This window comes from Mustelus asterias, chromosome 11, assembly GCF_964213995.1.
Source record: "Mustelus asterias chromosome 11, sMusAst1.hap1.1, whole genome shotgun sequence".
Classification (NCBI taxonomy): domain Eukaryota; kingdom Metazoa; phylum Chordata; class Chondrichthyes; order Carcharhiniformes; family Triakidae; genus Mustelus; species Mustelus asterias.
The window spans coordinates 96,332,628-96,359,438 of NC_135811.1; the positions used below are offsets into that span (position 1 = coordinate 96,332,628).

Here is a 26,811-nt window from a genome sequence, read left to right on the forward strand (position 1 = left end):
TCCAGCAACTTCAGTGGTTGAGACTTGTTAGTTTGAATCTTAGTTTCAGCTGTTAGTCACTTGTCTGTAAATTTAGTAAAATGTTTGTGATTTTGGCACGGAGATTGATTCCATTTTCTGGGAGATGGAGCAACAAACGCATCAAGGAATTACAGCTAAAAATATAATCCAGCACCCTTTGCATCATATTTCACTGTTTTTCCCTGGCCTGCCATAGCATCATTAACATGATTTCTGTGGCCATCTTGTCTACTTGAGGTGAAGTTCAACACACAACACTACAAACTTGCGGAATATACCTGTTTAACTATGCATTGATTGGTTATTTGCTGCTTTATGTTTAATAGCCTGAGCTTTTATTGGGTAACAATGAACAGTTCAGTTTGGTGGAAATGTTTTGAAGTTCACACTCGTTTTATGTTTTAATTTCAGGGTAGAGTGCCATTCGTAGTTCCTGACAAAGTTCTTTGGCCCCAGTTGTGTGAGGCTCTCAACATGAAGTTCAAAGCAGAGGTTCAGAGTAATAGAGGACTTTCAGAAGAAAATCTTGTGTTTCTGGCTCAGAAAGCATTCAGCAGTTCAGCCACACATGCGGATGATTACAGTAATATGACCATCTCCTGGTCCCAATTTAATAGGGTAAGAATCGCTATCTTATTGGGGAAAAGCTATTTTGCAATTTTCACTTTGTACTTGCAAGTGTGAAAGACTTGTAGAAGCTGACTTAACACCAGAAAAATTGGCAATTGAAAACCAGTCTATCAACTGTAGGGTTATATCAGAAGTGCCATTCTTTAGTTGCTAAGAATTTGTGATGTTAATTGGTACTTTGTGTTGTTTACTCTAGTTTAGCTAATGTATATATATATATTTGTCAATGCAGCAATTAAATAAACAATCTGTTTGGAACTCCTTTTTCATGATGTCACACGTACACTCTTTTCCCCTAACCTGTTGTCAGTTAATACTGACAATCTTTCTTTGGCATCCTTGAATTTTGCAGTGGCTTGTTTCCTTCTCCCACCTGCACTCCAACGTTCTCCTTTTTGTCCCTCCCATCTGAGTTCATGGTGATTGTCTCCCCTGCGCTTGCAGTCATGGTTACTTTCCTCATCTTTATCAAACCCCATTCTTATTGACATTCTTCTTTCTCATCCCAAGTTTGCAATTAAATTTTATGTCTTCTCTTCCCTGCCCCCACCCCAACATCCAATCTCACCATTTCATGCTAGCACACATCAACTCTTCTTCACCTCTTCTTCCCTCCCCATTTCAAGATAGCAATTTACCCCCCTACCTCAATTCATTTTTTTTCTTCTTTTCCTGGAGTGTCTGCTGTGGCGCAGTTGGCAGTCTAAGAATTTTGGGTTCATGTCCCACTCCACAGACTTGAGCACAAACATTTAGACTGAGATCTCACTGCAGTACTGAGCGCGTGCTACACACCTGAGGTGCCATCGTTAAGTGATGCATTGCACTGAGGCCGGATCTGTGCTCTCAGCTGGGCGTAAAAGATTTTATGGCACTATTTCAGACAAGCAAGGGAGTTAACCTGGCCAATATTTGTGTCTCAATCAATATCACTAAAACAATCCATTTGTCATTATCACTTTGCTGGTTGTGGGAGCTTTCTCAGCGCAACAGTTTACAACCTTTTAAAACTGCTTAATTGGCTTTAGGTGCTTTGGGACATCCTGAGACAATACCAGTGCAGGTCTTCACTCACCATTCCACCTTGGTGCTGTTCCTCTTTTAAAAAATAGCATTGTCCCTAGCTCCTGCTATCAATATTCCATCACAATTTCCACCTCATATCTTGCCCCTTTCTCCTGATGAGTGCACATGTTCCAAGGCTTTGAATGACAATGCCTGTCATGGGCAGACATTTCCATTCTTGTTCGTTTTCCTACATGTTGTTCAGCAAAGTTCAATCGTTCTGGGTCAGTGGTGGGCAACCTGCAGCCCAGAGGCTACATGCAGCCCATCTGGGTTTGGAATGCGGCCCACAAGACATTTTGTTGACCGTTGCCCACATGCAGGTTTGCCACATGCTGCTGATTTCTGTCTGCGTAGTTTTTTTCCAACCAGTATGAAGCAATTCGCACATAAAGCAAGGGCAAGTGAAGTGAGGTGCATGCTGATTGCTCACAATATTGACTGTGCGCTCTCTGTGGCCAAAGTGTAAATATTTATTTTGTTTTCACAATTTGAAGTTGATGGCAGTTCTTTTAATATATAAATGATTAAGCATTTTCTATAACTCATTATGAACTATTCAGTGTGTATTAAATGTATTTTATCTTATTTTATGGGGTTATGGTTAGTGAACAAGGCTGATTTCAATCTTGAGACCCACTGAGATGAAGGAGGGCCACTCACTGCCCATCACTGTTCTAGGGGCAGCAACAGAAAGTAGGAGCAAGGAGGGCAGCTGTATTCTCCGTTGATGTGGACACTATGCTGAAAGTGTTGGTTGTGCAAATGTAGACAATTGGAATGCATTATTTTTCCATGTTTCTTGATGTATTAGCAGACTTGTGGGAGCATTCAACATCTGCTCGTTTAATACAAGTATTCTTAACTGTATGCTGAATGGCACTTGAGACTGATGATATGAAAGGAGCAAGGCAATTATAGTTAGATTTTATTTTGAATTTGCTTTCAGCTATGCTAGAAATTTCCCACAATTTCTTTTCTGAAGATGGAAGAAGAAACATAATATAAAGGTTAACAGGATTCTCTTGAAAACATCTTGGCAGTAATTTATACTGAATTTGCTATACAGCTTCATTTAGCTATTTTGTCATATTAGTAGGTGAAGTATTTGGAATTTTCTTTTCTTAAAGGAAAGTTTACCAGGTCGAAATTTCACATTCTGGCAATGGTTTGACGGAGTCATGGAACTTACGAAAAAGCATCTAAAGCCTCACTGGAATGACGGGTAATGTAACGTTCTGCTTTCATTGTCTTTAAAGCTATGAATTGTAAATATATTAGTATATCTTTGCCACATCTACATGTTCCTGCCTTTAAATAATGTGCAAACAATTTGAAGCAGAGCAAGTCAATTTATAGTAATGAGTTTCATTTAAGCCATAAAAATCAGATGACTTCAAGCTGACCATTGCAGTAATTAGAATTGAGCTCTCCTAGAGGCTCAGCCAGTTATGGCAATGAGTAGCTTATTTTGGAGCCCAAAGTTCTCAAGTCTGGTATAATATCTGATAAATTAGCTAATCTCCGTTGGAAGACAAAGAGGCGATGGAGTTAGTCTCAATTTCTCGAGAGTCTCAATTTCTGAAGGATGGTAAATCAACCTGGGTTCCTGTCCCAACTTGCCATCAGTGACCTCTGTTGCATTGAGTGAATGTGGCAATGACTTGAGATCAAATTCATTATCTGTATTCTGATGAGGATTGGCTAGCTTGTGCAGAGTTCCAGATGGCACCATGTTCCTGGAGGAATCAATGCTATCAGGAATAGAGCCAAAAAAGGTAACAAAATTACAAGTGTTTGGATACTCTCTTTTTTGTGACGCAAATTATATTTTACTCAATGTATAGTATGAAAACAATAGTAATTTCATTGCATATCTGTGCTTCATGCAGGGCAATTTTGGGCTTTGTAAACAAGCAGCAGGCACAGGACATGCTGCTTTCCAAGCCAAATGGAACCTTCCTGCTGCGATTCAGTGACTCTGAAATTGGAGGGATTACAATAGCTTGGGGAGCAGATAATCCCAACAAAGCAGGTGTGGTCATGGGAAGAGCATCTACGTTTAATTCCTGACTTTATGGCAACTATCATGGCATCTGTGATTAAGAAAGTTACTGAACTGCTCTTCTATATATATATATATATAATTGTGCAAAGATTCTGTATTTAAGACAAAGAATGGCGTAGTACATTACAATCGTTGGCTAATCTTTACCATAGCTGGTGGCCATGAAAGACCAATGATTACTGCAGTAGCATCCATGGAGCTGCTATTTGTGTCTAACACTTGGAACGTTAAAACAAAATTTATTGTTTGAATGTGCTCCACATTATTGTAACTTCATAAATTACACTGCTTTGTTAATTTCTACCTAATTTCCACTGTTTTATTACTAAAATACAAATTAAGTATTAACATTAAAATTAAAACAACGTGTATATTTTATAGGAGAAAGAATGGTTTGGAATCTTATGCCGTACACAACCAAAGATTTTTCAATTCGGTCACTAGCAGATCGCATCAGTGATCTCAATCATTTGCTGTACTTGTATCCTGACAGACCCAAAGATGATGTGTTTTCCAAATATTATACGCCACCATTGTGTAAGTATAACCTGATTTGCTGGTGAAGATAGGCTTTTATAAAATTTTGTTATTATTTGTGCAACTTATTAAAGCCACACCAACTTTTTAAAAATCTAATATAGATAAGTTGAATTCTAAATAGACTGTGGCACATGAGCTTTTTAGTTTATTTTAAGAATTACTTCTTTTAGCAGTACGTGCTTTCCTTTCTTTAGAGCAGGAGAACTCTCCATTTTGACCACCAATAAATAAGCTTATTTTGTCCATCAAACATTTACAAAATTGTGCAGTAGAACTTAACAACTCTTTTTTAAGCTCAACACTTGCCAGCTTGGTCAGTAATTTAACACAGCTGTACGATGCGTCTGTTAGTATAATAGCGTGCTTATGTAAGCTTGAGCCTATGCCATAGAGATATGCAGCATGGCCCTTCGGCCCAACTCATCCATGCCGACCAGGTTTCCTAAACTGAACTAGTCCCATTTGCCTGTTTTTGGCCCATATCCCTCTAAACCTTCCCTTTGTACCATGTACCTGTCAAATGTATTTTAACTGTTGTAATTGTACCCGCCTCTACCACCTCCTCTGGCAGCTCAATCCATGTACGCACCACTGTGTGTGGAAAAAAGTTGCCCCTCTGGTCCCTTTTAAATCTTTCCCCTCTCACCTTGAACCTATGCGCTCTAGTTTTAGACACTCCTACACTGAGGAAAAGACGTTGGCTATTCACCTTATCTATGCCCCTCACGATTTTATAAACCTTTAAGGTAACCCCCTCATCCTCCCTACACTCCAGGGAAAAAGGTTCCAGCTTATCCAGCCTCTCCCTGTGTGTTCAATGTTTGCAATTTGTCAGCGGAAGGGGGTAAACTAGCAACCAGGCAATCTCATACTGGGCAGGAAAATCAGGATGAATCATTCTGCGTCATTCTCGCTTCGTTGCAAGCAACTGTTTACAGAGCTTTACCTGGTAAGGTCGAGGCACTAGTCATCTGCCTGCTTTTTAGCCAGGTGACAGAAGAACCTGCAAAGGGAGAAAATTACACATCAAATGATAACTCGAGCATTGGTAATCAGTACTACCAATAACTACTTACATTTTTTATGGAGGGCAAAAATTAACATTATTTCATGAAGTCTCGTAATGCACTATGAAACAATTGCTTTTCAAATCTAGCAGTTAACATTAAAGGTGAATTGCAAGTGGATCTTGCTTCTGTAACAAAGATGTACTTCAGCTGTGTCTTAATTTTCTAGCATTTTAAAAATCTGTATTACAGAATATATGAATGAATGTTGCAATAACTTTGCTTTTTATTTTCATCCTCAACTGTAGCAAAAGCTGTAGATGGGTATGTAAAACCACAGATCAAACAGGTGGTTCCAGAGTAAGTACTTTGCTGTGATGACATCTTTTACATATAAAAAAAAAGCTTTTAAAAATGTGTTTTAATTTTTAACTTGAGTATATACAAATTGTCTGACTTCCACCTATAGTTATCTGTCTTTGACATTCAATTACAAAGTATGAAATCAAGACTGCTGTTATAGTTGTACAAAATAACAAAGGGGATGTAATGTTGGCTTCAGGCAAGCTCCTGTGCAGAGTATTATTGTAAAACTGTTCCTGTTCAATTATGTTTTTATTGTTAGTGAAATAGGCCAAAGGTATACCAGCCATGGTTTACTCAGGGTGGTTATAAATCTAGATTAGTTTTCTGAAAGTTTTTCCCCTTATTTTTAAAAAACCTTTCTTGGCGTGTCTTCATACCCATTAAGGAATAGTGAGGGAAGCAGCGGAAGGATTACCAGCCCATTGAACCACATTATGAACACTCCTTCCGTGACCAACAAGTCCTGGTATTGGACTTGAACCTAGAGCTTCTGGTCGTGATATGGGTGCTGCCATTGTGCCCCAAGATCTGTGTTGAATGGTGGCAATTAAATAACACATTCATATTTTTGTCTGGAAAACTGGAAAGGCATGTCTAAGGTTAAAACTTTGTGCATTAACCTTTTAATTGCTGCATTACTCCAACTGATTTGTATTCGGTCATTAGAATTTTCTAATTTACCTGTTCATTCCTTAATCCCACCCATAATGGTATACTCAAATGTCAAGAGAGTGTATCATTGGTGGTGAGAAGACTAAAAGGAAAGAGAAATGACAAGGTTGTTTTCCCTATAGTGGATAGAAATGGGGAAAAGAAGGGACTGCTGAGATACTTTGGAGATCACTCTGCCTTCTGTCATGCCAGCATATTCATTCCAATTTCAGCAGGTAATCTAACATGGATTTTCACAGAAGGAGCCTAGAAAAATATAGGGCATGGATTAGAGCATTATGCATTTGTTAATACAGAAATGTCTATGAAGAGAATAATTTTGATTGCCCATAATGGGGATCTTTGCTGTGGACTTCTCCAATATTACCCTTAATAATGAAACTTGCCATAGTCGTAGCTTTGTTATTGATAAGTTGGATGTCAGAGTTTAAGTGCTATGCCATTACGTTGCATAGAATGTTATTGTTGCTTCTGCATTGCCAATATTGGAGGTTATTGCATGTACTTTGGTTTTAATATTCATATATTATTTTTACAATCTGCTAAGATTGATATTCTTTCTACTCAGATTTGCTACAGCATCATCTGATGCTACATCAGCAAGCAGTACCTACATGGAACATGCAGCATCACCTGCTGTTTGCCCCCAACCACAGTATCCCCTCTATTCGCAAAAGTAAGCCTTTTTTCAGTTATGTATTATGTTTTGATGGCCTTTAAATACAATTTTTTCACTCAACAAAGCAAGCGATATTCCAATGAATATTGAATATATCCCTCCCCTCACCATGATCCAGTTGATGCATCCTTTACTGCACTCTGATCAAAACAAATTTCCCTCAAGGCTAACCCTTCCTTATTCCTCTACCCATGCCTTTCTCTCTTATCGCTCCTGTCTTTCCTCATGCTTTCGTGGGGCTTTGTTTATCCTTGAGATTCTTGACTCTTACTCTCATGACCTTTTTTCCACTAAACTCTTGACCACTCTCACCATCCCCCTCTGGCCATTGTCTCAAATCACGGTGCCTTGTTTTCAGCCTGAGCCAAATCCATATGCTGCCCTGCATGTGGATCACCTACTTCCACCTCGATAACACCACCTTTCTCCATCCCTGCCTCAAATTGTCTGCTGATGAAATCCTTATCCATGCTTTTGGCAGGATGGTTCCTAAAGCTCACCACTTCTCTCTCCTTTAAGACTCTTCTAAAATCCTACCCCTGTAACCAAGCCTTAATTCACCCACCCTAACATCTTTATTTCTGACTTGGTGTTAGTTTGTGTCTGATTGCTCTCCCATGTAAAGCACCTTGTGATGAGTTCTTACATTTGTAAAGCACTTTTTGATTTAAGTCGTTGATGTTTTTGATACTGGAAAGCAACAAACAGCTTTTCCCTTTGGGCAGATTCTGTTAAGCAAAGATGCATTCAAAGTACAACGGAATCAAATACTGTATTTTATAGGTGAGACTTCTCTTTGTCTTGCGGATGAATTGAATGCACTTTTAAAAATAAATTTCATTATATTCTTTCATTTAGCCCAGACAGTATGCTTGATCCTGATGGCGATTTTGACCTAGATGATACAATGGATGTTGCCAGGCATGTGGAAGAGCTTCTGCGCAGACCAATCGACAATCAGTGGCTTCCTCATCAACCGACATGATTGACCGTCCCACCTCATAACGTTATTGTTTCTTATGGTTTCATTCCATAAGTTGCTTCATTTCCGAATCATTCATATGTGAAATGTTAATAATGCTTGTGAACCTAATATTTTAGTGCATGTTGAGGCAACGCAAATGTTTTTAAATGTCTTGTTTGCTTGGAAGGAGGCTGCAGTTCTGGAGACTGCGGGTTATAGTTTCTTTGTACAAAATGCAAGTTGCTATTTGCATGATTTTTATTTGCTTTTCTGGTAGATAACCCAGTGCAGTTTTAATTTGTATTTTAGTCTGTTGTGTTTCACAAGTCAAATAACTCAGTTAAAACCCAATTTAAATCACTGCCCTTACCAAGAAGCCAGTCAAAGCTACTTCAATTATGTGTGGGTTCTACTTTTTCAATCATTTGTTAGGATAGTTGTATTTTGTTGGAAACTATTATTCACTTTTTGGTTGGCAACTTCAGTTGAACATTGGGTCATAAATTGGCACAGAAGGGCCACACTAACAATGATTTTGCTCTTTAAGAAAAATTTAGACCCATCTTTAAGTATTAGTGACATGTTCATGGAGAAACATTCAGGAGGGATAGTTTATAATGTATATTTTTGTATCCCGGAACCATTTTGTTTATGCTTGCATTGGTTGTTTCCATAATTACTCTGAATTGAACAATGTTTTAAAAAATGATCACACATTTGGCCTCTTTCACACATCAGGACAGTTTTAGAGGACAGTTTATGTTCCATAGTGTAGGTTATGTAGTTTGTGTAGACGTGCTTGAGTTTGGGATGGCATATCTTGTCACAATTTGCACTGAACAAAATCAAAGAATATATATGCTCTTAAGATGACTAGTTTGTGTTGTATCAACATGTGCAAAACTGCCAAGTTGCCAAAATTCAGTCATGCAAACTAGTTACCTTATGACTGTAACTTTTAAATTTCTTATATGGGTATCAGAAGAGAGAAGCTGTACAACAGCTGCTTCTTGGATCATGCAAGGGCAATGTTCTACGTACAGAGCTACTAGGAAGAAAGTATCTCTTGGGGTTAATTTAGTTACCCATGTGGCCACGTTGAAGTCCTGTCTTCTATCTCTGTCTTGTTTAGCCAATATCTCAATGATCTGTCCCTTCTGATTAATGAGTGCTATATGTGAAAAGGATTTAATGCATTCTGACCCACAGTGGATAGTTATCACAAATGAGGAAAAAATAGCCAGGCTCAATTCTGAGATGCCTTAATAAGCTGTATTGGAGGTTTATTGCTGCAGCAGAGGGTAATATTAGAAATTTATTTGTGTGTTTTTGGGGTGTGACTGTAACTATACTTGATCCTAGCAGTACTGGGACATAGGTTGAACAAAAATGATTCTTTGATGGAGCAGAAGCCTTTCAATGGGACCACCCCTCTAGTAAATGGACAAAGGGACATTTTTTAATCATTTGTTTTTAAACAACCACTAAACAATGTGCAAGAATTGAAACAGTGTTTGTTCTCTCAAAGGGGTGTCCACTCTGATGTTTGCCATAATCCCTTGTTCAGGAATGTCATGTTCAGCCTAATAGCCACAAACGAAAAGGGGAAGACAGAAGCAATGCAGATGTTTACATTTTAAATTATCCAATGTCCTTTCCCATAAAAAAAATCAAGTATTCTAACAGCTTGTGCCCATTGCTTATTTGCTTTTTTGTTAATACGCCCAAGCCTACGAGATGTAACATTTTATTTTACAGTTAGAGTATTTGGTTATCTTTAATGTAAACTAACAAAAGTCCAGTGTATTGTTACTGCCAAATATCTTTTGCTAGTTCTGATGCAATTGTAGACCTGTAATATCATGGAGAAAAAATTGTTTCTTCTTCTTCAGGGCTCCAGCATGCCATGGACATTTGGACATTCGTAAACACACGATTCATTTTTATCCCTCTAAATTCTGATAGGAATGCTCCCAGTATATGACTTTTCTTCATAAGCCATCTCTTCATACTGTATTTCCTCTACTTCAGCTGTTATATTGGTTTGTCTTTCTCCTTGATAGAAAGTTCCTCCTAAAGACACTCAACCTAACTTTAAGAATTGCATTATGATCAACTTAATTCCTGAGGCATCTCATGATGCATGATCTGACTTGGATGCAGTCTTGTGCACTTTTCTATAACGTTGGCCAGTATTAAACAATATATTTTTCCCCTTTGTGTTCTGTTAAATGGCACAATGATCTTGTGTACCTCAGGGTACAAGTATAGTGTAAATAGGGATGTGGTACCTTCTCTTTCAAATTATAAAGGTTCTTCATAAACTAACTTTGTCTCAGTTCAGTTCTGAGGCATCAGTCCATATCTCACAATGCAGTAGTGTCTTTGAGGAAGCCTTCAGGATTGCTAGTCTACAAAATAGAAATGTCTAAAGTGCATTCTTGCACTCTGAAATTGGGAATGCAGTGTATTGCTGGCATAGTGTAAGGAGAACTGTTACCCTGAATTTAATCTCCGTTTTACCTGACCTGGAAATGCTTGATGCCAGTTGATGGAACAACAAAAGTTGCAGCCCTCCTTCAATGGCATTTAGCATGAAAAAAAAACTTTGTGCATATATGACGACTATGCAGACTTTCATTGTGGAGTGCAAAGTGATACAGTTAACCTGATAGTACTGAATGTAAGGGGAGATTTTTTTTGGGTAACAGTTTTTTGAGAATCCCTTACCAACCAAAATGCTATGGTGTCTGCTCTCCAAAGAATTGCCCAAGTTAACCGTCGCAGTGATTTTTATGACGCAACTTGCTGATTGCTGAAAGGGTGAACATATAATACAGTCAGGTAGAGTTGATGCGTTGCTGTTGTTGATGCCTGTCCAAGCCAAAGCACTATGCATTAGAATGCTGAACTGCACAAATCAGGAACGTTTCTTTGTTATTCAGGCACCTCTTGCACACTGTTAAGGCTTTTCCAGTCTTGATTGTCCTTTCCAAGGCACAGATCACCTATTCTTGGAAGGATATCACCGTTCCTTCATTGTCAACATCCTGGAACTCCCTACCTAACAGTACTGTGAGAGTTTCTTCACATCCAGCAGTTCAAGAAAACAGTTCATCATCATCTTAAGGGCAAATAGGGATGGGCAATAAAGCACAGCCTTGCCAGTGATGGCCATACGTAAAACAAATAATGCCTATGCCACCAGTCTTGCTATTGATGTCTACATGTCTCACGCACACACACACAATGTAGCACAATTTAACCCCCCCCCAAACACCCCAGTTGTCTCAATTGTAATTGGGTCAGGTGATTGTTATTCCCTAAAGAAAACCTGTTGCATCTAATTACCTTCTTAATGAACATTGCTTATGGAGTATAACAATTTAACCAAAAAGAGTCCCGGAGGTCTGCTTAGCTATAACTTTCATTGCCAAAACAGGCCCACAGAGCTCTATCCTGGGTATTGGCCAAATTGAAATGGATATTTCATAAACATGTAAAAGAGATTGTTTTGTGAAGTAGCTAAATTGGATATAGCTCATGTTTATCAAACATTGCAGTTTAACTGGTCAACAGCCAGACATTTTAAGGAAAAGCAGAAGTAGTCCTCCTAAATGGGTATTAGTTTCATGTTGCTCTTATGGTGTGTGAAAGATAACAATGTCCACTTGCATTTATACTTTTAACTTAGTAAAGTCCCCAAGCTGTTCCACAGGAGGTTTGCAACAATTGTAAAAGTTTGCAAAAGCTTAGTCAACGAAGTAGGTTCAAAGGAGGGAGAGATATGTGAAAGGAATTCCAGAGTTGAGGTTGCCACTAGTCATAGAGTTTTATAGCACAGAAAGAGGCCTTTTAGTCCATTGTGTCTGTGCTGGCCATCAAACACCTGTCTATTCTAATCCCATTTTCCAGCACTTGATCTATAGCTTCGTATGCTAGGGCATTTCAAGTGCTCATCTAAATACTCATTAAATGCTGTGAGGGTTCCTGCCTCTACCACCTTTTCAGGCAGACTGTTCCAGATTCCGACCATCCTCTGGGTGAAAAGTTTTTCCTCAAATCCCCTCTAAGTCTCCTACTCCTTACCTTAAATCTATGCCCACTGGTTATTGACGCCTCCACTAAGGGGAAATGTTTCTTCGTATGTACCCTGTCTATGCCCCTCATAATTTTATAAATCTCAAGTAGATCAAGTGCTGCCCCCACTCTTGTAGGACTTTCTATGTGCTGGCTCAACAAGCTCTCCTGGATGCACTTTAAGAATTTGGCCCCCTCTCAGCCTTTCACACTTTGCCTATCCCAATTAATATTGGGAAGTTGAATTCCACCAGCTATTATTACTCTACAATTTTTACACTTCTCTGATTTGTTTACATATCTGCTCTCTATCTCTCCCTTACTGCTTGGGGGCCTGTCGTATACTCCCAGCAACATTATTGTCCTTTTTTGCTTTTCAAGTTCCACCCATATGGCCTCAGTTGAAGAGCCTGCTAAGATATCATCCTACAGTTAGAGTATTTGGTTATCTTTAATGTTAAGATATCATCCTTTCTTAGCGCAGTAATTGACTCCCTGATCAATATTGCAACACCACCTTCTCCTTTACATGGGGAGGTGGTGGCATAGTGATATTGTCACTGGGCTAGTAATCCAGAGTAACACTTTGGGGACCCCATTTAAATCCCAAGGTAGAGGGTGAAACTTGAATTCAAATCTGGAATTAAAAGTCTTGAGGATGAGCATGAAACGATTGTTGATTGTTCTATAGACCCACCTGGTTTACCTTCAGGGAAGGTAATTTACCTGGTCTGGCCTAAGTGCGACTCCAGATCCACAGCAAGCTGATTGACTCTTAAATGTACTCTGGAATGGACTTAGTTCAAGGATTGGGCAATTAATGCTTGCTTGCCAGTGATGCGCTCATCCTGTGAATGAATGGTTAGTCACTAGTTCATGGAGCAAGGCCAAGTAGATGAATATGTGATTTGTCCCAGTGGGAGACAAGTATATAGAAACTAAACTGACCTAGCAGACCAACCATTAAGAAAAGGATCCCAATGCTGGCAGACTGATTCCTCAGGTGCAAGCAATGATTCAAGTTGGAACTGTTTTCTGCATGGGTATTAGCGTGTTGGCCTAATATATAGATTATGAAGTTAAGTTCAGTGTAAGTAATTCAATTTTCTTTACTTTCACTGCCCTTTACTTCAGAGAACCTGGAACCCACTGGTCAAAAATAAACGAAATACAATAGCTAAGTGCAAAGTTGTATAGAGTGTGAAGACAGACTGATGCATTCCTGTGTGAATTTAAAGTAACAAGTGTATTGCACATTGCATTTGGGCTTGCACTTGTAAAAGGCATTTAATATGTGAAGGATTCCTGCAAATGAAGAAAGAGGATAACTATGCCTTCAATGTACTTAGTTCGAGCCCAAAATGTTGTAGTTGTATTTTATGTTTGGGAGAAAAAGGAACAATTTAGTCTCATCTGATTTTACTAATACCAGCAAAAGCAATATTTTTAATTGGACACCTAAGTTATGCTGTGTTTGTTCTTCATTGTGCTTATGCTGTGTAAACCGTAAAACAATACAGAATTAGCGGTGGCGGTTTTATGGTTCATCATCACTAAGTTCATAATGCCATCACTTCATTTTTACAGTGCTTTCATCAATTTTGTTACAAAAGAACTATTGTAATAACATAAATAAACGTTTACAATCTAAAAGTTCATTTAAATTAGATAGAATGTATGTCTGTTAATAAGCTTTATCAGTAAATTGATTTATTTTTTAACTACCTCTTTGTTGTCTCAACGCTTCTCTCCTCATACATAGCTGTTAACAAGTCTTCAATCAGAGCAAAATGTGAAACAAAAACATGTATCTATATATATATATATATATATCACCTTTTATTGATTATAGGTTTGAGATTTTGGGTTGTCGCCTCTGGTTTAGCATGTTCCTGGATATGTGATCAAGTGACTTCCAGCGTGCAACCACACCTACTCCATCATACTCATGGCACAGTGGCTTCCTACACCATTTTCAAAGCAAATTGATTCTGTTCCTGACGCTCAATCAAACAACCTTTTTCTCTCCAATGTTTTTATAACTGCTGAAGAAAATCATTCAGTTTTTGTTTTCAATGCTTTTGTCGAACTCTGACTATTTTTCTCCGAGCTTGCTTCTAGCCTTGACCTGGAGATTAGTCTTCACTTCCTGAGAGGGCTTCGACAATGCTGAAGATTGACACAGGTGGATATTTATTAAAGGTTTATGACAAAATGGAATACTTCATAATATAGAAAGGATATTATTAAAGTAGAAAGAGTGCAGAAAAGATTTACTAGGATGCCACTGGGACTTGATGGTTTGAGTTATAAAGAGAGGCTGGATAGACTGGGACTTTTTCATTGGAACATCTGAGGCTTAGGGTGATCTTATAGAAGTCTATAAAGTAATGAGGGGCATAGATCAGCTAGGTAGTCAATATCTTTTCCCAAAGGTAGGGGAGTCTCAAACTAGAGGGCATAGGTTTAAAGGGAGGGGGGAGAGACACAAAAAGGTCCAGAGGGGCAATTTTTTCACACAGGGTGGTGAGTGTCTGGAACAAGCTGCCAGAGGTAGTAGTAGAGCGGGTACAATTTTGTCTTTTAAAACGTGTTTAGACAGTTACATGCGTAAGATGTTATAGAGGGATATGGGCCAAAAGCGGGCAATTGGGACTAGGTGGTTTAAAAAAAGGGGCGACATGGACAAGTTGGGCTGAAGGGCCTGTTTCCATGTAAACCTCTATGACAATCATTGAAGCTAAGTCCAGTATTTAAGTGCGAATGAAATGGAGAAAATATTTGAGCAATATTGAGTCTAACCTCAAATTTTTATGCTGCCTTCCAAATATCTCAATATTCCAGTTGAGTACTTGGAAATATCTCAATTTTATGAACAGCAAGATCTCGCCACCGTAACTGAGATGAATAATTTTTGTAATAATTAAATAGTTTTTTAATTGAGGGAGAGATGTTTGCTGGTTGCACGGACAGGTTCAGCCTTGGTTCAATATTTTAAACATATAGTTCCCTTTTGGTATTGTATTGGAAAATCGATCTGGATTGTGCACTCAAGTTTGGAGAGGGACATTCTAACTTAGTTGAGAAAACTGCCAGCAAAACTTGCTTAGAAATAAGCCATTTGTTATAATTACGGTACTACTTAAATTGCTGAATAGGGGAATATATTTTTACTGCGTGTGAAGTGATTTGGGATGTTCTGTTACATTTAGGGCACTATTTAAATACAAGTTGTCATTGCACGCCAAGTGCTTAGTCACTGTTGTAATGTCAGAACCACAGCAGCTAATTCATGCATATTAAAGTTCCATAAACAGCAATGATGTTTAAGTGATAGTTGAAGGATGAAAGTTGGCAAGGGGACCAGAGCAAACTCCTTGCTTTGCTTCAAAATAGTTGAGAGCACAGACATGCCTCATTTAAATTTCTCATCTGAAAGATGACACCACTAACATTGCAGCACTCGTTCAGTCCCACACTGGACTATCATGTCCTGATTCTATGCAGAAGTCTCCAGAATTATATTTGAAACCACAATCTTTGGACTCAGCAGTGTGAACGCAACTTTGAGCTATGCTTGACACAGTGGTAATTATATGTCATGCTCTAAAGTCAATCAAAAATAGATTCTAGCTGCTTGTATATTTCCACATGCAGGTCTTTAGTTTTTTTGTCATTTTAAAGGTTTTGTTTATAACTGCTATGTTAGCATTTCTGATGTGAATTCCAATATAAAATATTAATCCTTGTAACAAGTTCCTACCATGTCATCAGCTGGTCTTGTACTGTAATAGGAATTTAAAGTTAATCTCATTAATTCCCTATTACTACCAGGTGAAGCAGCCAAACTCTATTCTTTCAATCATACAGCGCAGAAAGAGGCTATTCAGCCCATTGTGGCTGTGCAGTCTCTTTCAAAAAGTTATCAACTAGTCCCATCTTGTTCTTTTCTTGTATGTCAGTCATAGTTTCATTGATGTCACACTTGCCCCTGACTCACAAGGTTCAGGGTTCAAGTCCCACGCCAGGGCTTGAGCATGAAAATCAAGGCTGATGCTCCAGTGCAGTTCTGAGGGAGTGCTGCACTGTCAGCAGTGCTGTCTTTAGGATGAGATGCTAAACAGAAGCCCCATGTGACTGCTTAGGTGGATGTGAATGAGCCCAAGCACTATTTTGAAGAAGAACTGCGGAGTTATCCCTGGTATTGTTACAGCTGATTCCTGTTACTATTCTCCCAATGCACTGGTTCAAACAACAGGAAGTAGAACTGAAAAGCTAAGATATGTATTATTCAAACATATGAAAACGGCAATGATACACGAGCTTGTTCATATAAGGCCCAGATCCTCTAGAAGACTGCATTGCTTCAGGCTCCCCTTGACTGTAGATTGCTGCAAAAAAGTTGACACAATGCCAGTGGACAGCTGTGAGTGTAATGAAGGGTGGGTGCTGTTCATTCACCACTGATTACAGGTGATGACCCTCATCCTTGTAGGGGTCACCTCACTCAATCATGGTATGCCTAGGGGCCAATTTGCAAAAGGTTGAGCTTTGATATGTCAAACTGCAGGCAAGGTAACTAGTTAAAAGCACAGTTTACTCAGCATAAAACACCAGCAATCTTTCAATTGTTTATCTGAATAGTATGTTGTGTAATTACTTATTAAAATCCTAATCTCAAGTGATGTCTCTGTCCAGTGCTCAACAATCAATTAAATCGCTGGTCGTTAATCAATTTGCCTGGAATATGATTAACCTAACTGGCTCATTAGAACATTCAAATTGATTTTGTCACAAAAGTTTATTTGAGTTCAATATTCCATCATTAGCTAAGTAATTGTTAGAGCCATTCTGGCCTCATCCTACTCTCTTCTGTCTCCAAGAGGGCAGTTGGCCATTAAACAACTGATGAAGAATAAACATCCTATTAGGTACGCTGTAGGGATCAGGAATTTCACAAGCAGATTGGGTGAGCAGCAGAACTAAGTATGATGCCATGCCATTGTCTATCTAACAATATAGGCAGCATATCATCTGGAGTAATGGTTCCTCCACATTTGGAACAAACTACTTGGCTTCCACAACCCAGTCAAGCCAAGTATGAAATCCTGGGCAGTAGGCAATAAGATTCCTAGCAAATTATTTGCATCCCATTGAATTGTTACAGTGCAGGAGGAGGTCATTCGGCCAATCATGTCTGCACCGCATCTTTGGCACTCAGATTCTCATACATTCTCCCATCTTCATCCCAGAAATCCACACATTCTTATTTTTCAGATAACAGTCTAATTCCATTTTGAATGCTTAGATTGAACCTACCTCCACCTTGGGAGTCCTCAGTTTCACCTCATTTAAGCAACTTATATTTACGTGGCACCTTTAACCCAAAACATCAGGGGGTTTTACAGGAGCATTATAAAAGCAACATTTGACACTGATCTACATCAGGTGATATTTGATCAGGAGCTTGATCAAAGTAGTGGGTTTTAAGAAACATCTTGGGGGAGGTGGGTGTGGGTGGGTAAATGCAAATTGTAAATGAATTAAGGGGGATATGGGGGGGGGAAGATTTGGGTGGAGAGTGATGCAAGGAAGAGATCAGAGATGATAACACAAAATGATGGATAAGCTCAGCAGGTCGGGCAGCATCTGTGGAGAGAGAAACTTAATGTTTAGAGTTTGTGTGACCCTTATAATCTGTAGAACGGTCACATGGACTCGAACTTGTTTCTCCCTCCATAGATGCTGCCCAACCTGAGTTTTTCTGGCATTTTCTGTTTTGTATATTTCAGATGGTAAGCATCCCACAGCATCTTGCTTTAATTTAAGATGATCTGGGAATGTCTCTCGGGGAATTTATTTTTAAATTATTTTTTACTCTATCCTTAAAGTTACAAAACCAATGCTCAGAATGGACCAGGCAAACCCAAAACCATTACTCGCTTGCTTGCTCCAAAAAAATAAATTCAAACTCCAAAGATGTGTGTGTTAGGTGGAATGCCAAAATTGCCCCTTAGTGTCAGGGGGATTAGCAGGGTAAGGGTGACGGGGATAAGGCCTGGCTGCTGTTAGTGCAAGTTCAATGGGCTGAATGGTCTCCTGCACTGTAGGGATTCCATGAATTGAATCTAGTTCAAGATCCCCATAAAAGAGACAAGATCCGAGCTGACAAGATGAGGTTTGAATCCAATCTTGGGTTTGATCTGATGCTGGATCTTAGCAAAAGGCCAATAATTGACATTGTATGGGGGGGGGGGGGGGGGGGGGAGATGGTTTAGTGAGAGAATTTGTACAGGGAGGTGGAATTTAAAAGGAGAATGGGCGAGACAAATTAACCAGATCAGCCACCAGAGCATTGCCTGATTTTAAAAAAATTGGCGGCACACTGGTTAGCACTGCTGCTTCACAGCTTCAGGAACCCAGGTTCAATTCCACCCACTTTGTGTGTCAAGATGTGTAGGTCGGATGGATTAGCCATGGTAAATGTATGTGGAGATGCCGACGCTGGACTGGAGTAAACACAGTAAGAGTTTTAACAACACCAGGTTAAAGTCCAACAGGTTTATTTGGTAGCAAATGCTATTATTTGCTACCAAATAAACCTGTTGGACTTTAACCTGGTGGTGTTAAAACTCTTAAATGTATGGGGTTACAGGGAGAGGGCCTGGTTAAGATACTCTGTCAGAGAGTCGGTCTAGGATCGATGAGCCGAATGGCCTCTTCTGCACTGCACGGATTCTATGTTGATCCTTAAATTTATAAAGGCAGTGCTCAGATGGCGAGGTGGTGAGAGGCTGTGGTGTCCCCATTGAGCCGCAGTGGAGCTGCCAGCATTGACTGAGGAGGAGGTTGTCAGTGAGCCTGTATCCGCTACAGCAACGTCAGAGCGCAGAGTGCTGAGTCAGTGAGGATGGTGAAGGCGGAAGAAGGTGAGTGAGTGAACGCTTTGCTTTAAAACGGGACAATGGGGGGGAGAGGGTAAAGGACAACACAAAGTCAATGCACGGCAATCAGCCTGAGAAACTGCACAGGGCCGGCCCGGATCAGCTGTTTTTGTTTCATCTTCAGCACTCCATATTCTGGAGCCTTTCCGGCCCCGCGACCCGGACCGACATTGTTACATTAAAAGTTGCAGTTGTTCCGGGGAAAATATTGTAACATTTTCCCAATACATCAGAGTTCTTTAAGTATAGGCTGCAGATAAGCAGTGACATAGTAACAAACACCGTCACATGATGCACCAAAACGTCAATTACACTCTTAAACTTCGCCAACTTTCTATTCTAACCTGACCAGGAATTGGGAGCAAATCCAATTTCCTGTCCTACTATTTCTGAAGATTTGAGGTTCTATATGACCACCAGTCTCCCTTTTTTATAAACTTCACCACATTTCCACTGGTTTTTAGTAATGGTTTGGGGGCAGGTTCAAGTCTGCTGAGTTTTTCCAGCACTTTGTTTTCATCTCACTAGAAATGACACAGGTTTGGAAATGATGTGGAGATGCCGGCGTTGGACTGGGGTAAGCACACTAAGGCGTTTGATAAGGTGCCTCACAAAAGGTTGCTGAAGAAGATCGGGTCACACGGAGTTGGGGATAGGGTGTTAGCGTGGATTGGGGATTGACTATCCAACAGGAAGCAGAGAGTCCGAATAAATGGGTGCTTTTCTGGTTGGCAGATGGTAACTAGTGGCGAGCTGCAGGGATCGGTACTGGGGCCTCAACTATTTACCATTTATATAGACGATCTGGAGGAGGGGACTGAGTGTAGGGTAACAAAGTTTGCAGACGACACAAAGATAAGTGGAAAAGTGAATCGTGTGGAGGGCGTAGAAGGTCTGCAGAGAGATTTGGACAGGCTGAGTGAGTGGGTGAGGATCTGGCAGATGGAGTATAACGTTAACAAATGTGAGGTTATTCACTTTGGAAGAAATAATAGCAAATTGGATTATTATCTAAATGGAAAGAAATTACAACATGCTGCTGTGCAGAGGGACCTGGGGGTCCTTGTGCATGAGACGCAAAAACCCAGTCTGCAGGTGCAACAGGTGATCAAGAAGGCAAATGGGATGTTGGCCTATATCGCAAGGGGGATAGAATATAAAAGCAGAGATGTCTTGCTGCATCTGTACAGGGCATTGGTGAGGCCCCAGCTGGAATACTGTGTGCAGTATTGGTCCCCTTATTTGCAGAAGGATATATTGGCCTTGGAGGGAGTGCAGAGAAGGTTCACCATGTTGGTACCAGAGATGATGGGTGTTGATTATGAGGAGAGACTGAGCAGATTGGGTTTGTACTCGTTGGAATTTAGAAGGCTGAGGGGGGATCTTATAGAGACCTATAAGATAATGAAGGGCTGGATAGGGTAGAGGTGGAGAGATTCTTTCCACTTAGAAAGGAAGCTAGAACTAGAGGGCACAGCCTCAAAATAAAGGGGGGTCAGTTTAGGACAGAGTTGAGGAGGAACTTCTTCTCTCAGAGGGTGGTGAATCTCTGGAATTCTCTGCCCACTGAAGTGGTGGAGGCTACCTCGTTGAATATGTTTAAATCACGGATAGATGGATTCCTGATCGGTAAGGGAATTAGGGGTTATAGGGATCAGGCGGGTAAGTGGAACTGATCCACTTCAGATCAGCCATGATCTTATTGAATGGCGGGGCAGGCTCGAGGGGCTAGATGGCCTACTCCTGCTCCTATTTCTTATGTTCTTAAGAAGTCTCAACACCAGGTTAAAGTCCACAGGTTTATTTGGTAGCAAAAGCCACTAGCTTTCGGAGCACTGCTCCTTCGTCACGAATAACTTCACCCAGTGCTGTCCTGCCCTGTCCTGTCCAAAGCTCACTTACTGGAAACAAGTACCCAGGAAGAGTCATAACAATATGACGAAGGAGCAGCGCTCGAAAGATAGTGGCTTTTGCTACCAAATAAACCTGTTGGACTTTAACCTGGTGTTGTGAGACTTCTTCCTATCTAAAGTTATTGCTGGATATTCATCATGCCTTCAGTAAACTGAAATCTCAGTGACAGCATACCCTGGCAGTTCAGAGTACAAAGCAGGTGGCTGAACTTCATAAAAATCTAAGGAAATGTAATTCCTGGGCAATGTCTCCCTTTTGCAAACTGAGAAAAAAAAACTAATTGCTGCACCACCACCTCCTCTCTCTCTCTCTCCTCCCCCCGCCCTAAACAAGAAAAGATCTGGTAGAAATCAAAAGTAAAAAATGCTGGAAATCTCAGCAGGTCTGGCAGCATCTGTAAGGAGAGAAAAGAGCTGGCATTTCGAGTCCATTGATCCTTTGTCAAACCTGGTAGAATGCTGGCAGAATGCATACCAGAGCTTACCAGACACTGGAAACATGAGTCTCCAAAGATTTTAACTGAGCCACCATTACATGGCAACATCTGAAGAGATTTTAGCATCTATGGAGAGAGAAAGAGTTAATTTTTCGAGTCCAATATGTCTCTTCCTGGGCACTTGTTTCCAGTGAGTGAGTTTTGGACAGGACAGGACAGCACTGGGTGAAGTTATTCGCAAGTTGAGATAAATGAGGAGCATCCCGCAAAATCTGTCTGTGTGCAGTTTGTACATTCTCTCCATGTCTGTGTGGGTTTCCTCAGGTGCTCCAGTTTCCCCCCCCAAACACCGAAGATGTGCAGGTTCGGTTGATTGGCCTTGTTAAATTGCCCCTTAGTGTCAAGGGAATTAGCAGGATAAATATGTGGGGTTATGGAGATAGGGCCTGGGTGGGATTGTTGTTGGTGCAGGCTCAATGGGCCAAATGGCCTCCTTCACTGTCAGGATTCGATGATTCTAAAATCCCCTTTGGCTATTGTGTGTCTATAGAAAGATCTATGATCTTTGCAGAGATACACAATGGCCGGAACTCTACCACATTGCCCACCACGGAATCGGAACAGGCGAGTGTACGACAACAGAAATCTCCGTTGATCTCAGGTGGGAATTTCCGGTCTCGCCTGAACGAGGCCATAAAATCCCACCCAATGTGTACTTATTTTACATCATATTGCCTTCGGTCAACTTTGATGTCAACAGTAGTCATCATTGTGCTATTTTGAAGACCAAAGGGATATTGATTAGCAGCAAGGTAAAATCGCCGTAATCCCAGATGACCATTGGTTGTTCTTCCCTTTGAGGAGGAGAGCTGACTGCTGGTGATTTAACCTGAGGATCACCATACCTCAGGCGAGGGGCCAAGGTTGAGAAGGTGGGGCCTCAGCTGGTATTGGAATTGAACCCACGCTGTTAGTGTCGCTCTTATCACTAACCAGCTGGCAAGCCAGCTGAGCTAAACTGCACTCTCATCCGCTCTCATGGTGCATGTGGGTGATGAAGTTGTAACAGGGACTGAAGCTAGACACACACGCACACACACACACACACACACCCTATCAGACTCGAATACTAATTTTCATTTGTTATTCTCTTTTTACAATCAATTCATCACTTTGATATTGGGGGGTTTTTTCTCAGCAAGTTTTTCTTTTCATATCTGTTATTAAAAAATTCATTTTAAAAATTGTGCCAAATTTTGTTTGTGAAATTTGCTCATGGGGCCCTTGAGTGAGAAAGGTTTTGAAATGTGCCCTCCTCCCCTCATGCAAAAAGATTGGTCACACTGTAATGAAAATGATAGGGTGACATGAGAAACATCTTTAAAATGATGAACAGATGGGGAGTGCCATTTCCAAGAGTTTAGGTGTCAATGTGGGAAGCCAAAAGATGCATATAGAATCTCCACAATGCAGGAGGAGGCCATTCAGTCCATTGAGCCTACACCAACAACAATCCCACCCAGTCCCTATCCCCGTAACCCCATGTATTTGCCCTGCTAATCCCCCTGACACTGAGGGGCAATTTACCATGGCCAATCAACCTAACCTGCACATCTTTGGAGTGTGGGAGGAAACCCACGCAGATACGGGGAGAACGTGCAGACTCCACACAGACAGTGACCCAAGCCAGGAATTGAACCCTGGTTCCTCGTGTTGTGAGGCAGCAGTGCTAACCACTGTGCTACCCAGTGTAAGACATTTTAAACTGCTAATGCTCTGTGCAATTCACATTCAGCGTTTGTGGTTTTGGCAAAAAGTTCAAGATCAGATTTGGTTGCAGGAATTGGTGTAAGATGGAGTAGGAGAGGGACAATGATTGGAGTAATTCACTCACTGGAGTGTAGAAGAATGAGAGGGGATCCAATTGAAATGTATATAATTCTGACAGGGCTCGACTGACTGGATTCAGGGATGTTGTTTCCTCTGGCTGGGGGCATCTAGAAGAAGGGCTCACCGTTTCGGGATACGGAGCAGGGCATTTCAGACTGCGAGGAGGAGAAACCTCTTCACTCGGAGTGGTGAATTTGTAGAAATCTCTACCGCAGAAGGAGGCTGAGGAGGACAAATCACTGAATGTATTTAAGAAGGAAACAGATAGATTTCTAGAATCTAAAGATGTCAAGGAGAGTGCTGGACTATGGCATTGAGATAGAGGATCAACCATGATCATGTTGACAAGTGAAGCAAGCACGAAGGGCTGAATGGTCTACTCCTATTTTCTGTCTACATGGAGGTTAAACGTTGGCATGAACTGTGCCTGGGAGCCAGTGGACAGTTTGTGTTATAAGATCCACGTAACCTCTTTCTACTCACCCAAGATCATTGACTTCAGCCAAATTGACAATTCTGCAATTTTTTGCCACGATAATCATCTATTCTTCTGTGGACATAAGAGTGAAGGTTAGTTGGCTGTTTGCTGATGAAAGACATCACAGTTGAGCTTGACTCGGTACATCCTCATTTTCTTGTAGAAGTCACAAGTGGAATGGAAATCTTAGATTTTACTTTCTTTCTTAACCTAGGGGCACTTCCAATCTGTACAGTTAAGTGCTCCATTAGATAATGTCATTACCAGTTGAGTCATTTGTGAATCTAAGGAAAAGTTAAGGTTTATTGATTAACATAGAACAGTACAGCACAGAACAGGCCCTTCGGCCCACGATGTTGTGCCGAGCTTTATCTGAAACCAAGATCAAGCTATCCCACTCCCTATCATCCTGGTGTGCTCCATGTGCCGATCCAATAACCGCTTAAATGTTCCTAAAGTGTCTGACTCCACTATCACTGCAGGCAGTCCATTCCACACCCCAACCACTCTCTGCGTAAAGAACCTACCTCTGATATCCTTCCTATATCTCCCACCACGAACCCTATAGTTATGCCCCCTTGTAGTAGCTCCATCCACCCAAGGAAATAGTCTTTGAACGTTCACTCTATCTATCCCCTTCATCATTTTATAAACCTCTATTAAGTCTCCCCTCGGCCTCCTCCGCTCTAGAGAGAACAGCCCTAACTCCCTCAACCTTTCCTCATAAGACCTACCCTCCAAATCAGGCAGCATCCTGGTAAATATCCTCTGCACTCTTTCCAGCACTTCCACATCCTTCTTATAGTGAGGTGACCAGAACTGCACACAGTATTCCAAATGTGGTCTCACCAAGGTCCTGTACAGTTGCAGCATAACCCCACGGCTCTTAAACTCCAACCCCCTGTTAATAAAAGCTAACACACTATAGGCCTTCTTCACAGCTCTATCCACTTGAGTGGCAACCTTTAGAGATCTGTAGATATGGACCCCAAGATCTCTCTGTTCCTCCACAATCTTCAGAACCCTACCTTTGACCCTGTAATCCACATTTAAATTAGTCCTACCAAAATGAATCACCTCACATTTATCAGGGTTAAACTCCATTTGCCATTTTTCAGCCCAGCTTTGCATCCTATCTATGTCTCTTTGCAGCCTACAACAGCCCTCCACCTCATCCACTACTCCACCAATCTTGGTGTCATCAGCAAATTTACTGATCCACCCTTCAGCCCCCTCCTCTAAGTCATTAATAAAAATCACAAAGAGCAGAGGACCATTAACACTGCACTCCGGCGCCTGTTCGGGTACTCAGAGGGAAAATTTAGCACGGCCAATCCATCTAACCTACACATCTTTGGACTGTCGGAGGAAAACAGAGCATCCGAAGGAAACCCACGCAAACACGGGGAGAACGTGCAAACTCCAAACAGACAGTGACCCAAGCCGGGAATCAAACCTGGATTCCCAGTGCTGTGAGGCAGCAGTGCCAACTACTGTGCCACCATGCTGCCCTTTATGCCCGGAGAGGCATAAATGGAGAGTTGATATTGATGGGGAAGATTTGCATCAAATGAGGGATTATGTTTAATACTCTGCAAGTTTTCTAAAGCAAATTGTTTTATTAATACTCTTGTTATTTAGGTATTAGCAGTAGGATTGCAAAGTTACTCATTAGGGAGCAATATGCAGAATATTGTGACTTCACATTTACAGATGTTGCAGCCTACTTACAATGTGGTGCACTGTGCCTTTAAGAAATATTTGTATATCATGTTTCTTGGAAAGGATGTGTTTAGAATTCAGATCTGTTTTGCAAGATGTCTATTTGTTTAAGAAATCTTTTAAAATGAGTAGCTGAGAGAACAAGTGTTTGTTAATCAGGGTTAATGTCTTTATGTTCACTTAGCTTTCCCCTGGTGTTTCAGAGTAAAGTTTTGATCAGGTCGATTGACAGGGATAGAGTCATGTGGTTCATGGGAGGAGCGACATTTGCAGAGATAACACCGTTTCTCTTTCATTTTTGAAACAACCAGCTACTGCCTGATTCTGAAAGAAGCAAGTCATGTCTCTCTGTCTGTCTCTCTCTCTCTCTCTGGTGGTTGAAAGCTCCAAAACTGGCAACCTGTGTACAAGCTTGTATTTTAGCAACTAATTCTAAAGACAAGGTTTAAGTTTATAAGAGGAATATTGCTTGAATTAGAACTAATAGGAATAGGTGATCAGTTAAGAATAGTATCTTGAAATGTTTAAGTATTATTCAATTGTTAAATGTTAAGCTAATTCATTTGTTATAATTAAACTTTTGTTAAATAAAATTTGTTTTAATAAAAGCTCCCTCGTGTGTCAATAGTATATCATATACTCCCATTAATGCCAAAATAGCAAATTGTTGGGGTTTAGTCTGGCTTCATAATATACCTTGGGGTTCCTAATCTGGTATCCTAACAACAATTATTATTTATTGGCAGATGCTTCTCATTGCCGCCATTATTTTTGGACTCCTCAGTGTGTGGGTGCTGGTGTTGCTCTACCGTGATATCTGCAACAGGTCAAAGGGCCAAAATAGACCTTTTTTCAGCCTTTTGAACCATTACCTGGCGTGGCGAGCTGCAAGCGCCCTGAGCCTCCTGCGGCGACGAAGACTTGAACTGAGCACCAAAAATATTCTGCAAGTGCAGCAGGACACTTTACTGTCCCAGATCCACAGGAACAGAAACACGGAACATGGCCAGCTATTCGGATTCCCTGAAATTACAGACCGCGAGACGTTCCGCAGTCTTCAGCCACTGACACAATATGAACATTATAAAGATTCCATCGAGCGAATTGGCAAAGGGGAAGAAAATGTCTTGATTTCAGAGAGGCCAAGTCTCCTGTCCAGAACATCAGGTACCTCAGGCTCCAGTGCCACATTACTGACCACAAGGGAGACGGCTAATGACTTCCATCAGGTATTGGTAGTTCCGATTACATGAAGCATATTTGTATTTGGTGACTGTCTTCCCCAAAATCAAAACTGTAAACTCTTTCCTCCCCTTCTCTCTCCTTTTCTCGGCA

At 40.7% G+C, this 26,811-nt stretch overlaps 2 protein-coding genes across 8 annotated transcripts in view; both read left to right on the forward strand.

Moving 5' to 3' along the window:
* Positions 1 to 13,816, forward strand: part of LOC144500698 (signal transducer and activator of transcription 5B-like) — a 152,233-nt gene extending 138,417 nt beyond the window's left edge. For all 7 annotated transcript variants that reach the window (XM_078224030.1, XM_078224028.1, XM_078224025.1 and 4 more), the window contains 7 exons: positions 433 to 639; positions 2,847 to 2,941; positions 3,609 to 3,751; positions 4,166 to 4,321; positions 5,640 to 5,691; positions 6,938 to 7,045; positions 7,907 to 13,816. In XM_078224030.1, coding sequence (XP_078080156.1) covers positions 433 to 639; positions 2,847 to 2,941; positions 3,609 to 3,751; positions 4,166 to 4,321; positions 5,640 to 5,691; positions 6,938 to 7,045; positions 7,907 to 8,033 — 888 coding nt within the window. In that variant the 3' untranslated portion in view covers positions 8,034 to 13,816. The remainder of the gene's footprint in view (positions 1 to 432; positions 640 to 2,846; positions 2,942 to 3,608; positions 3,752 to 4,165; positions 4,322 to 5,639; positions 5,692 to 6,937; positions 7,046 to 7,906) is intronic.
* Positions 13,817 to 18,536: 4,720 nt separating this feature from the next.
* Positions 18,537 to 26,811, forward strand: part of ghdc (GH3 domain containing) — a 38,220-nt gene continuing 29,945 nt past the window's right edge. Inside the window, exons 1-2 of the mRNA XM_078224010.1 lie at positions 18,537 to 19,021; positions 26,223 to 26,705. Of these exons, the coding sequence (XP_078080136.1) occupies positions 26,223 to 26,705 (483 nt within the window). The 5' untranslated portion in view covers positions 18,537 to 19,021. The remainder of the gene's footprint in view (positions 19,022 to 26,222; positions 26,706 to 26,811) is intronic.